This window comes from Macaca thibetana, chromosome 18 (assembly GCF_024542745.1).
Source record: "Macaca thibetana thibetana isolate TM-01 chromosome 18, ASM2454274v1, whole genome shotgun sequence".
Classification (NCBI taxonomy): Eukaryota; Metazoa; Chordata; class Mammalia; order Primates; family Cercopithecidae; genus Macaca; species Macaca thibetana.
In genome coordinates, this window is record NC_065595.1 from 44,063,759 (window position 1) to 44,077,859 (window position 14,101).

General features: G+C 46.3%; 3 protein-coding genes across 9 annotated transcripts in view; 1 reads left to right on the plus strand and 2 right to left on the minus strand.

Moving 5' to 3' along the window:
- KIAA1328 (KIAA1328 ortholog) overlaps window positions 1–14,101 on the minus strand; it is a 912,897-nt gene that overhangs the window by 527,566 nt on the left and 371,230 nt on the right. The window lies entirely within an intron of this gene.
- FHOD3 (formin homology 2 domain containing 3) overlaps window positions 1–14,101 on the minus strand; it is a 490,096-nt gene that overhangs the window by 66,888 nt on the left and 409,107 nt on the right. For all 7 annotated transcript variants that reach the window (XM_050767203.1, XM_050767202.1, XM_050767198.1 and 4 more), the window contains one exon: window positions 2,843–3,139. In XM_050767203.1, the coding sequence (XP_050623160.1) occupies window positions 2,843–3,139 (297 nt within the window). The remainder of the gene's footprint in view (window positions 1–2,842; window positions 3,140–14,101) is intronic.
- Window positions 1–14,101, plus strand: part of RPRD1A (regulation of nuclear pre-mRNA domain containing 1A) — a 711,886-nt gene that overhangs the window by 22,117 nt on the left and 675,668 nt on the right. The window lies entirely within an intron of this gene.

Sequence of the window (14,101 nt, forward strand, 5' to 3'; positions counted from 1 at the left end):
TGATGAATGATTTTTCCATTATGTCTTGGACATTTTGTGCATTATTAGACTTTGGATCCTATCTAATCTATTAGTAGGTAGTCAGCCTTTTTAGGTATAGCATACAGATGCTGGTGGAGGGAGATGTTCAGCTCCCTGCTGGATCCTGCTGTCACCACCCCAGCAAGAGTGCTGACTCACACAGGCTCATTGCAGATGAGGAGGGTAGAAGGTCAGTGCCCCCTCCCTTGGCCCCACTGGCACCTTCCCAGGGAAATTAAATCACTGACTCACATTGCCTTATCGCCTCCAAATGAAGCCGGAGGTTCAGCTCCCTATCAGTCTCCATTGACTCTGGGTCAGGTTTTTCATTAGTGCCTGTCTAGGGTACAAGTATTAATAAGTAAAAAGCCTGTGTTCTGTTCTGTTAGGCAATCCTTTTCCCAGTCTTTGGCTAGGGAAATAAGCTTTACTTGGAACTTCACTGTCATGTAATTTAAGTCCAGAGCTTCGTAGGCTGTCTGCATTCTTCTTTCCACATTTCACAGTCCTCCTCTGATGGATTGTTCTGGTTTTCTCAGAGTGTTGCTATGTTGGTTGTAAGAGGGGAGAACCCAGGAGCAATGAAGCTTCCCCATCTTAGCCAGACTCCTCTTCATTTATTCATCGATTGTTTTGTGAGACCCTGCTAGGAAGTGAGGACTCACAATGAATAGACAGACATCCCCATCCTCACAAAGCTGACATTCAAGTGGAGACAAAGGATAATTATACAAGTAATTATAAAAAAGCATAATTCATGCTATGATAAAGCTTCTCACATGCATGCCCTAGAGTAGAACACATGAAACAAAGAAAAATTGAACCACATAACTGGAATGAGACTTTTTTAAGTCCTACAAATTCATTTTTGACGTAGTCATTAGAAATACGTTTGGGAATCATCTTAATTATCTCTAAGGTTGCTCTGTGATTTGACAGCACTCTGAAAAGCAAGAGCTATAATGACATAGCTGCCCTGACTCCACAGTGGCTGATGATGCCTGTGAACAGTGAGATTTTTTAGGATCCAATAAGCTACAGTAAATAAACATGATCAAATCTCTTAACAGCACTGGAGCAAAGCAGAAAAATCATTGCAAAGTCCTAATTCCTGCTTCTAAACACTTGGACACTGCCCACTTTTGGTAGAAAGTCAATGGTTCTTCACTGGGAGCACTTTCCATTTTTGGAAAATTGTCCTTATTTGGAAGAATACTGGACAATCTGACCGAAGAAAGCTCTGTCGCCTGGTATATTTTTACTAATCCAATTTCTGGATATATTTTAGGCCTGCTAAACCCAGTTATGATGAATAATTCTTAAAGCTATTCCTAATAAATAAAACATGATTTAAGACCAATCTGACCAGTGAGACTCAACCTACATCCAGTATTGCCACAATAATTACAGAAATATGATTAAGAAGTAGAGTTTGGGGGACTAACTGCAATCTGACTTTGAAAGAAACTAAGTAAATATCAGTATATATAATACCTTTTGACACATACATATTCAACCAAATGAAGACACTGGATTTTCGATGCAATAATTCCTAATATGTAAACTAATAAAGTCTTTTATCTTCTCTTTTTTACTGCATCATAGTGACCAGCAATATAAAGTATAAAATCTAGTAGTATATTCTAACTGGGAAAAATCCAAATAGTAACTATTTTAGACTATGCCATTGATTGACAGGTCTGTTGGAAGACATTCTGGTTTCATTCATTCATTCACCCATGCTTCTGAGACAATGTATTTTTAATCTGGGAATTAATAAGCCATTCATGGGTCATGGTACTGGCTGGCAGGCCTTGGTAGAGCGTCATATTGTCCTTTGGGTCTAAGACATTGACTTGAGTGGGTACCACTCATGTGCAGCTTAATGAAGGCTGGTCCATTAGACCTGACTCCACTGGTTAGGAGTGTTTGTTGAAAAGGAGGCATTCTACCACCGTGATAGCACGTAAGTTGTGGGTAGGAAAAGTAACCCTGTGGTGTCACAGATCATATGAATTATTTATAATTCCTATAACCCTCTCTGGCACCCTCCTCAAGTCCTTGGTGAGGTTCTTTCAGGCTAAACCAAACCTATAATCTAATATTCCATTTGGTCCCTAATTCTAAAGTTACCATTCACAGGAGAACTGAATGAGTATTAAGTGTAACACCAAAAAGATATACTTCCATAAGGAAACGCTTGTTCTTTATACAAAGAAAAGAATGGTTATGAGTATAATGTAGAAAACAAATTATCTATATTCCAGTACATCAAATTGACCTCAGTACACTGCATACCACAATTTTTTGGAAACACTCATTCAATCCATTTAAACAAATCTTTTCCAGTCTGAAATGTCCAGTCAAAATGATTAACACTCTTCAGTAAACACATTTTTAAAGGAATAGATGACAATGTGACAGTTTCTAAACTTCTATTAAAAATGGAAAAGGCCTTACTATTATCAACCTTACTATTATTCACAATGGAACAGTCAGGGGGATGTGAGAGGTTTCTCTTCTGGGGCTTATTCCTCAGGAAAGGCCCTCCTTATCGGGGCCCTTTTCCTCAGGTGTGGAGGTAATGAATGTGATGGTGTGGCAGAGGGTTTGGGGGCCATCTTTCTACAGGGCAGAAAGCTGCTGGCTGGCTGCCAGCATGGCCACACTCCTCGTCCCCAGACACTGGGTGACACAGCCGCATGAGTAGGTTGACCCAGGTCACCTCAGAGACCAGCCTATGGACAGGCTCTTAGCGAACCAGCCCCTGCACCCCAGGCCTCCCTGGCACATGCCGACTGAAACAAGGGGCTTCATTTACCGGTTGTCCTGTCCCCGGAGAGCTTGTCCTCCTTCTCCTCCCTCTCCAATGTGCTGCTGGAGGACGAGACGCTGGAGGCAGAGCAGTTGTCCCTCTCGTTCACCCCCTCGTTCTGTCTCTCTTTTTCACTGAGGGAGGCTCTTTCTTCCGGCTCTTGCTCTAGTGCCTGCTCCACTTCGGTCTCTGCACCCTCGTGGGCAGAGGCTATGTCCTGGCCAGCTTCATCAGCAACCTGCCCTGCCCCTGCCTCTGGTTCCGGTTCTGCCTCTGATTCGGGCTCAGGATCCCCGGCACTTGCTGGTGGAGACAACAATGAAGATTATATTGACAACAGGTTTCTTGGAAGGGTGATGTGAGGTGAGAATGGATGTGAGGTTGATTTCTCTGTTGTGGGCAGATGTCCAAAGACAGCCCCTAAGAGACCTATCCCCTGGCTATTCAAACACTCACGGAGGCAATGCTGTGAAGGGATTGTGCAGACAGGAAAGTCCCTGTCAGTGACCTTATGATATGGAGAGTAACTAGATGAGTTGGATCCAATCAGGAAAGCCTTTTAAAGGCAGACAGTTTTCCAAATGGCAGCAGAAAAGGAAGTCAGAGATTCGAAGCAGAAGGATCTGCCACATCACCACTGCTTGACTGGCAGGGAATGCAGGTGGCTTCTAGAAGCTGAGAACCACCTCTGGTCAGCAGCCTACCAGAACAGGGACCTCAGTTCTGCGGGCACAAGGACCTGGATGTTGCTATCACCCTCAGCGAGGCTGGAGGTGGACTGTTCCCAGAGTCTCCTAGTAAGAGCTCAGCCAGCCGCAGCCTTAATTTCAGCCTTATGGCAGTGGACAGCCAAGGTCAAGAGCTCAGTTGAGCTGTGCTAAACTTCTGACAGATGGAAACTGTGAGATAATAAACGAGTGTTGTTTCCAATCACTATGTCTGTGGAAACTTGTTACACAGCAATACGAAACTAATATATAACCCTATTGCCTGTTTAGGGAAAGAGAAACAAAATCCATGGTGGATCAAGCTGATGAAAATCAGCTAACGTGTTCTGAAATCAGTTGGCTGAACCAGTGAGGTTCATCGCCCTTCTCTTGGGTTATGTTTGCTCATAATGTGAAGTTAGTTTGATTTTGAAAGCAGTTTGGAAGAATCACTCATGGTCACAGTCTATTTGCAAACCTATCAAGGCTGGAGATCTGATGCTGTCACTGAGGTAAGATGATCATGTTCTCACTTACATGACACTCTAGGGAACAGGGAAATGGCACGATCTGGCTTATGCATTTTTTTTTTTTTTTTTTTTTTTTTTTTTTTTTTTTTTTTTTTGAGCAAAGCTCTCAGCTATGAGCTGTGGATATGTAGCAAAATGATTGAGAATGCACAAAATTCTGAGCCAACTACCACACATGAAGGCTGGAGGAGGGCGGCTCACTCTTAAAGGAACTGGCCTCAGGCTGAGCAAAGCTGCTCCTCTGGAACCCTGGCAACGCACTCTAAGGATGTGTGCTTGAACCCTAGGTACACACTGCTCAAAGCACCACAGAAATTCTGGCAGGTTCTGCACATGGCAGGGGATGAGAGGGACCTGCCCAGACTCCATGAGAACATGCAGATCAGGGCAGCTCTCTGTGGAGGCATCTTGCCGCACCAGGTAATGGGCACGGCTGGCCATGGGGCACACAGAACCAGCCCCTCAGCAGGCTGGGCACGGGCATTACTAAGGGGGAGGGACATTCAGACCTTACGAGGCATGGGGTCCAGCTAACCCCAGCTTCCCAGCAACTCATTCTTCAGGACCCACAGGGCCATCACCCCCAATCCTTCATCTGCTCTCAGGTTGCCATCCTCTGAGGATGAGTCAGGGAGTTAGCTGGGCAGGGAAGATGCAGTGGAGAGGATGAAATACCACCTTTCCTTATGTTCCTGGGCAACTTCCAAATCCCACTCCTCTGTGGGAATGTCCCTGAGTGCCAGGTAGGAATTTGGGGGTGGAGGAGCAAATTCCTCTCCTCTGATTACAGGTTGTAGTTGTGCATCTTCTACTGGGAACTCTGGCCTGGGGCAGGAACCTGCTTCCTGGGAAGGCTGGAGAACACGGGGAGGGGCAGCAAAGACCGCAGCTGAGGGGCTGTCCCTCCTGGGCATCCCAAGAGGGGAAGGCTTTAGGAACTGGAGATCTGAGGGCACAGTGTCCAGACAGAGAGGCATGGGTGGCAGTCACAGAAGGAAACCAGTGGGCACACAGCTGTGAGGCTGCGTGCCTGAGAATGAGAGCGTCATACACGCTTCCTTAAAAGTAAAAACTGTGCTGGGTCATGGGATGGAGTGAACAGCCCTTTTAGAAACATTCCCTTTGGTACTGAAGGAATTTTTATGGTAATTTCTTTTTCATCTGATAATAGAGTATTTAGGGGAGATACAAAACCCCATTAGTTTTACAAGCATGGCAAGAGCATGGCCTCAGCGGCGGCAGCGTCATCATTTGGTTGACAGAAAGCACATGTTTTTGCACACATGGACTTCAAAATAGCCACATCAAAATAAAAATGTGTTTCCAACAGCCCAGCATGTGGCATGGACTGAAGTTTTAATTGGTAAGCATATGGTGAAAACCAGCAAGGGCCCCTCCTGGTGGCTTCATCACAGACAGGGACGTGGGGTCAGTTGGCTGCCATAAGCCTGTGTCTACTCACCACCCCCAGGGGTCTGGGCAAAGTAGGGAGGCTCTGTGATTGACAGCTGTTTGACTTCAGCCTGTGTGTGTGCACTGCCGTGTTCCATTCCACTGAACATGCAGGACCCTACCCAAGCAGCGGCTCTGGCCCTGAGCAGGTGAGCTAACAGACACGCAAGATCTGGAAAAGCCACACTCTTGCGGGGGAGCAGCACAATTTCATTCCAATACACTAGGGCCTAACTTCTTGGAATCACATATTTCAATCTGTGATTTCAACCACTAGGGTGGTTTCTTTTTTCATGACTGCTGGGGAGGTAGTAATTGGCAAAGTCATCTCCTGCCCAGAATACATGACTCAGTGTCTACAAAGTCCGATCGCAAATCTGAGGCCGTCCTAATGATGAACAAATTAAGTAACTGTCACACACATTCAAGTCAAGCAAAACTGCCAGGGTCCATGGCAGAGCCCTTCTCCAGTTGTCTTAATCAAACACAGGAAAGTTGCCTGAGGGCCAAGACCCTGCCTTCCTCTCCTGCTGGAGGGCCCCAGCGTGGTCCTGGGGCCAGCGTCTGCTCACAGCATTCTTGTTGATATTCAGAAAGCACCCAGGACAGCCCTGAGACTCCACACTGAACTCCGGAACATTTCTCCTCCCCTTTCCCATGATCTTTCAGCAGGATTTCCCTCACTCATACTTCCTTCCGTGCGCGTGCACACACACACACACACACCCAGTTCCTTCTGAGTTAGTGTCTCTAAGCCAGGTCTGCTGCCCTCTGGGTGGATGCAGGAAAAAGTCTCATTTATACCCACCAAGTCCCCAGGAAACAGGAGAAGCCATATAATCCTGTAGGAAAAGTCCTAAAGGGAGCTACGACCTTTGGCAACAACTAGGGAGGAAAGGTGTTTGTTTCCCTCCTAGGAATGTTTACAACTTCTCACTGTTACCAGTCCCAGAATTTCATGAGCCTTTCTCTGGCCCAACAGTGTGGTGTTAGTGGTGAGAGACAGACACAGCGACCCATGAGACTGACCCAGCTCTGTCACAGAGGCTAGAGATAAGCAGATTAGAGAGATCCTGAACAACCTGCCGCGACATCCATGTGGCAAAAGTGAGCGAGCTCTGCCACCAGTGGGCACAGGGAAACCCCCACCTCTCAACTGTCAGCAGACACAATAACAAAAATACATTTGTAAGAGTGATGGATGTGTAAGATAAAATGCACAGTGCCCTGGGAATGCATGGCAAGGGTCTTTGGCAAGGCCTGGGACATAAGTCTCTGTGGCAAAATAACGTTTAAGTAGAGTCTCAAGGGATAAAAATGAATTAAAAGAGGGGAAATGCTGAGAGTGTCCTGGGCAGAGGGAAGTGCACATGCAGGGACCCGGAGCCCACTGCGTGCCAGAGGGAACGAAAGCTGTGTGGCCTGGCAGGAGGAGTGAGAGGAGGTTTGGGTGGTTGTCAGGGGCCAGGGCAACCAGCCCTGGGTATTGATGGAGGGATCTAGGACTTTACCCTAAGGGTAGTGATAGTTGTTCTGCGTTTCATTTAGTCTGAGGTGAGCCCTGTCTCCACCTGCATCACAGGCAAGCGAGGCTTCCTGCTGGAAACAGCTTGGGTGTGCCTGCGAGCTGTGGGGTGAGGCCCCTAGTCAGTGTGGAATCAAGAGTCCATGAAGCAAACCCTTAGAGAGAGAGAGAGAGGAGGAAGAGGGGAATGGCAATCAGTGGAGCTCAAGAGAGAAAGAAAATAAAAACACAGCACCACTGGAAGAACACATGGGAAAGGGATTGAGATTGAACAGCAGGAGGTTTTTCCATCCCAGACATCAGCTGGGGGAGGAACTCTGTTCACACAGGAGCAGGGCAGGGAGTTTCGCAGGGCTGCTGGCTCCCTTTGAGGAATGGTTACTGAGCACTTCACAGGAACCGCCTTCCAAAGCCCTCATGACCTTTCTATGGGGAGGGCTCTGGTATTGCCCTCAGAAACCCGAGACCAGGAGAGAACAGTGAAGGCCCGTGCCAGGGTGGTCAGGTGGGAAGGAGCAGAGTGTCCCTTCCCCAGCATGTAATGCCTCTAAGAACTCTGCAGCAGCATCTTCAAGGGAGGCTCAGGAGTGACAGTGATACCCCAAAACCGGCAGGTCAGGAGATGCCAGGGCTTGCCATGCTTTTCCATAACCACCTTGGATGGAGGAGGGACACAAAGATCTGACTGCATCTCCTGGGCTGTGCAAGGCGGGAGGGGAACTGCAGGAAGGACTTGGGTCAGGTGCCCTGGCAATCCTTCTCCTAGCAGTGGACGTGCGTTTGGAAATAAAAGGAAGACATAGCAAGGAATGCCTGGTAACATTACAGGCATCCAAAACCGGGATCTGTCTTCCTGGATCACAGCCCAAGAGTGCAGACCGATGGGATCTCAGCATCGCCAGGATGCACTTAGCAAAGACCAGAAAAATGTGTTTGGCCAGAGCCTGTGCTGACCTGGCTCTGAGGGCTTGCAGCTAGATTGGAAGGTTGGGGTAGGGGGAATACAAGGGCCAAATAAAAAAATCAACACTAAACTGCATAAAAGGATGAGGTAATGGATACTTTTTGCAAGGAAGAAGAAATAATAGAAAAGAAGGGGTCCAGGGTATCCTCAAAGTGACATAACAGGGAACTAGGCTGTCATCAGCTTATAGGGAAGAACCCACAACCAGAACACAGCCACTAAAAGGAATTCTTCACCCCAAAGAAACAGACATTACTGGAGTGAGAGAGGCTAGGAAACCAGGATGGGAATCCATCAACATGAGAACCCCACAGCATGGGGGAGAAGTTAAGTGTTTGTCTTAGGTATGAGAATGTAAAGCCTGCCCCATCAGATGGAGAATGTGACCATGCTTTCCTCAGGCAGATCACAAAATGGGGAGAGAAATGAGGAACGAGTCGGCCTGAGAACTTCAGCCAGCTGGTCCCTGTGCAAAGTCAGCCAGGGCAGACCATCGCTCACTCACACAATCTCGTTTTCTTTCTCCCTCCCAAATCCCAACAGCAACTCCTCATCTGGTCCCCAAAACCTCACTGGACATCAGGTCCTGCTTGCCTAGTGCAGTAAAAATCAAACTCACTACATATTGAGCACCTTCTATACCCGGGTGCTGTGCTAGGAATCATATTACATCATCTTTAGTTCCCATACCTACAATATGAAGTGAAGATTGATGTCCCCATGTGAGAAATAAGGAAACATGTTCAGAGAGGTTAAGCAACTTGCCCAGAGCTACACAGCAGGCTGGCTACTCTCTGACTGTTTGATCCATGCTCTGTTCTGCTCTGCACCTGAGGATGCTGACCCCCGCAGAGAACACCACCTGTATTTGCTCTCCCTCTCCCTGGCTCAGCCCCTGGAGGTTCTAGCAAAGGTAGGAAGAAGGAAGCTGGGATATTAACACCCCTGCTTCCTTCATGTAGGGCCCTAGTCTGGCAGAGGTTGTCAGGCCACTGTTTCTGTCCCTTGCTCTCTCTCCTCTGGCCACAGCCCTTACCAAGTTCTAGTCATTCACCAAGTTCCTTCAGGCCTGAAGGTGGGAACAGTGTCCCACGACTGCTAGTCTCTGGGTGAAGCATCACCACATTTTGATGGTCTCATGACCTCCCTATACCTCTGTAAACAGTCCCTTCACTGAATATCTTCAGCAATCCTCTGACCAACAGGACCTCACTGCTAAGCAGAGCTCATGCTAACAGAGCTTGGATTTGAACCTGGATAAGCTGGACTACAAAACTTGGGCTGTTAATCACAGGGTTATACTGTGTGGTGGTGACTTAAGCAGTCAAGAAGAAAGATCTAATCATTCCTGAACACGCGCATGCGCGCGCGCGCACACACACACACACACACACACACACACACGGCAGGAATGTTTCAATTCTGCTTTCATCCATGTCCCTCACAGCTGAGTTTAGAGTGTCCAATTAGAATTTCTGGTCATGCAATTTTTCTTTGAAGAGATAGATTGATTGTAGAGTTTTGAACTTGATACATCTCTGGGTGGCTTCAGTTGATTTCAGTCTGTGGTAGTGTCTTGATGACTTTTCCAGGACTTGGCTTTCTGGCAGGTCTTATGAAACCAAGGGCTGGGCCAGCCAGTTCTATAATAGTTGCTCCAAACTGTGTAGATTCCAGGGACCTCCCCAGCTCAGAGCTAATAGCTAACACGATTGACTACAGACGTGTGTTCTAATCACAGAAATCTGAAAAAGGTCCCAAGAGAAAAAAGCTTACAACTTTGAAAATCCTTTAGACTTTGCCTTTGGTGTTAGACCAGTTCTTGCTAGGCTGTTCACTTGGATTCCCTCTAGAGCAAGGTTTCTCAGCCTGGCTACCTGGGTGTTCTAGGTTGAATAACTCCTTCTTCTGGGAGACTGCCTCATGAGCTGTAGGATGTTTAACAGAATCCCTGGTTTCTACTCACTAGAGGCTTCAGCACAAGCCCTCCACTTCTCCTCTGCTATTGTAGGAACTGAAAATGTCTCCAGACACTGCCAAACGTCCCCCAGAAGAGCAAAATCACCCCTGGTTGAGAATCACTGCTCTACAGGAATAGTTGCACGAGGATAGGCACAAACTCAGCTTCACAAAAGAACCTCTACTCAAGCCTCACAAAAGAAACAACTCACCACTTGCAAAATACTGATTCAATAGCCTAATTTTTATGCCTTAAAAGTTAAGCCATGTTTTGTCCTCAAGTTTCAGAGTTTGGTTTTCCAAAGAGCTTCAGACCTAAGCCCCTCTGAAGATGGATAGTTTTCATCTTCAGAGATGGCTTAGGCCTGAACCTGTTTGACCTGAACAATTTTGACCACGTAGAGTCAAAATTACCTTAAAAAGTCCCTTTGGACAGTGCCACCTTATAGATCCCATAATTTCTCCATAGTTTTGACAATCACGGTTTTAATTTAGTGTCAGTGGAACTCCTTAAGTGCTGGGATTGAATTCATGGGCCATATTACCCCCAAATACAAATCTGTAAACTCTAAAGCACCAAATTGTTCATACTACGAGGGGCATGTTGGAATCAGGAATCGTTCAAAGAAAAGAAGAAAAGATCCATGTTCCTTGTGGTCATGCTCCCTCTGGGACATACACTTGATATGAATATTAGACAGGATTTAAAGCACTATTTAAATTAGAATTTCCACTTCCCACTCTCTTGCCCCTCAGATTATGCTTCTGATAGAGTTCACTTGCTTAATATGTATATAACGCTACTGTAGTATCATATAGGATAAAAAAGAAGACAATTTCAGGTTCAATTATTCTCATATTGAAAACATATAGTGTGACTATTCTATTAAAGTTAGATCCTCAGAAAGAAATGGCCCAGATATGTCAACTCTCTGTAAAACTTTCCTCTCTATTAATTACACCAACATCACTTATTCAGTCCTTATGGAGTGGCCTGCATAGTCAAAGATGTGTCCTCCACCCATGGCTCATGTAATAAATTTCTTCCTGGGTACAGGAAACAGCTGTCTCTGCAGACTCGTGTGTCTGCTTTCTTTTGTCATGCTTGACTATTGGCCAATTCATAACCCATGTACTGAATGCCTGTTCTGCTCCAAGCACTGGGAATAACAAAGGTGGGCACAGGCACGTGCCCTGCCCTAGGCGCACACAGATGCTTGGGAGGAACAAATTATCGCATGGACAGTGAGGTAAGCCCTGCATCCCAACTGTGCACAAGATGCAAGGGAAACACAAGGGAGGAACCAAGGAAGGCTTTAGAGAAGAGAAGGTGCCTCAGCTTGATGAACAGTCCACGGGGCACCCAATGAAAGAGTGCACTCCAAGCACAGAGCATGGCATTTTCAGGTACTGATTGTGGTTTGGTGTGGATGGAGCGTAACATTTGTTGGGGGGTGGCTGTGGTGGTTGGTGTGAGTAACAAATGGTCTTGAATGTCACGTAAGATCTGAATTTATGTGGTAGATAATGGAGAGCCACCTGATAATTTTAAGAAAAGGTACACAGATCTTTGTTTTTAATTGGGTTGCTGAGAAGAACCTGGAAGAAGTGAGACCCATCAGAAGTGATTGAAATGGCCCAGATCAGAGATGGTTGAGGCCAGGCCTAAGGCACTGGCAATGAAGAGAAAAGAAAGAGGGCTGATTTGAGAGAAAACAACACAAAAGACACTTCGGGATTGATTGGATGTAAGGTAAGTGTTGAAGGAGGAATAAAAAATTATATGTATGTTCCAGCTTCAATGATTGGGCCAAGAGAGATGGCCTAACCCAGGTGGGGCCTAGAAAATACAAGCAGGTTTGGGGTGGGGGTTTCTGGATGAGAGACAGACATCACCTCCCATCTGAATAGCCCTCAGCCTGGCACCTGGTGGGTCTGAAGAGTTGGAGGGGCATTCAATGGAGATGGCTGGGGAAGCGCAATACACACACCCTGAGCTCAGGGAGGCCAAGGCTGGCGGTACAGACCTCAGGCATTTAAAGCATATGGGAGGTAGGTAAAAATCACAGGTGGAATGCGAGAGCCCTGTGACAGGATGTGGCATGAAAAGAGAGGGGAGCTGGGGAGGAACTTCAGAAAAACCCACCACTTAGTACAAAGGCAGAAGAGCAGTCCATGGGAGGATTGCGACCAAACGATGAGAAAAGACTGAGAGGAAACGGTGAGAAAACAATGAGAAATGTACACAGCACAAAAGGCAACTATCATGTTTAGCCTGGAGGTTATCTAGAGGACACAGAGGCATCCAGAGGGGGATGGATCCAGAAAGTCAACCAAAAGTGACTTGAACTTCCTGATGTATCTGGCAGAGGCAGCCTTCTCACAGAAGTCACAACTTCAGAAGGCTCCAAAGATGCACATCACGTCCAGAGGCAGACAAGACACACCACATAGTCACTGAACCCAGAGATTCTCCTGAAAAAGTGTATTTCAGCTACCAGAAAATCAATGCGAGTGTGTCTTGCTATACTGCAGGTGTTGTCTCATTTTGAACAAATGTGTTCCAAAGATGGATGGGGGAAAGCAGGGCTGCTGGAGGGAAAGTGGGAGTGGTGGAGATGGCAGAGTAGTGATTAAGAAATTGAGGATGGACAAGAATGCTAGAAGGAGCCCCAGAGTTATTCTCCTTTGCTAATTTCATAAGTCTCAGTCATTGTCTGGAAATTCAAAGTACCACTGTGGCTCAAGAATCCTCATTGTCCTGATACGTGGAGCCTCCTGACTGCACCTGGAAGCACTGACCCAAGGCCCCCACCTGGGATGAAAGGCGCTGATGTCTCACCCAGCCAACAACCCAGATTCTCTGTGAGTGTCTCCAGACGCAGCAAACTTGTTCATCCCAAGCACCTGCTCAAGGCGGGGTCTTGCAGCTCCTGAGGCACTTACTTTTTGGTTAAATAAGAACAAGCTAATTGCTGTTCAAAACTTGAATTTTTTGTTTACACTAAACAGACTTTAGGATACAAATTTCATTTTAAAGGTTGATTTAAAACCATTAAAATCTAATATTACAAAACAATTCTCTACAGCTCTCCCATGTTTCTTCAGTCTTGCAAGCAAAGGCACTGATAGCCTTTTTTCTGCACTATCTTTCTAAGGATGTGCGCATAGCAAAGAGCCTTAGAAGACAGAAATAGGGTCTCTCTAGAGCAAAGATGTAGTTGGTTTATTGCCCCCTGTAATAAAGACAATGTCTCCCTCTGGGACAAACGGAAGGCATGTTTACCGCCCATTATAAAAGAGTTCAGGTCCCCAAAGCTCAGGTTCCTTTCCCCACAATGTGCCTGCAGGTTTTACTGGGCCTTATTCACATCACCCTGCGGGAACTGGGGCTTGGGGAAATGGCACAAATGTTGGTACTCTGGCTATTGCTATCACTAGAAGTAATGAAGTCCTTTGTCTCTGACCCAGGAATTTTGTGTCTTCTGCCAGCATCCACGGAATTGTGGCAGGGCAGCATATTAGCTTACAATTAGGGTAATGTTTCAGTCCCTTCACAGCTCTTGACACCTAATAGCTGCCTAGGAAATAATCATTTTGATCAGGTAATATCCACCTCCCCTTCTCTTTTTTTTTTGGAGTTGGGGTCTTGCTCTGTTACCCAGGCTGGAGTGCTGTGGCAAGACCATAGCTCACCGTAGCCTTGAACTCCTGGGTTCAAGCTATCCTCTTGCCTTATAAATAATGCTCTTCTTTGTCACCTTTCCCAGTGCTATTCTATGCCTATCTTTACTTAAGGTTTATACTTTGTCTACTTTAGAAGGATTCAATCCTCATTAATGTTTCCAAATATGATGCAAGAAGACACACTGCAGACAAAGGTCACTTCTATGAGGAGAAAAAGGGAAATTTTTAGAGACTGAGAAATGGCAAGGCAGAAAAACTTAATGATTTGCAAAGGCTGCCCACAGCAGGTGTAGCAGGTAGGGCCTCGGCCTTGGGTAGAATTGATGAAAGATTTTGTCCAATTGACAAAATGGCATCAAGTAGCAGCAGTCAGGTGAGGCAGGGAGGGGGTAGCCCTGAGTCATAGAACCACAAGGAATCTAGTTTCCTGCCAATTCATGA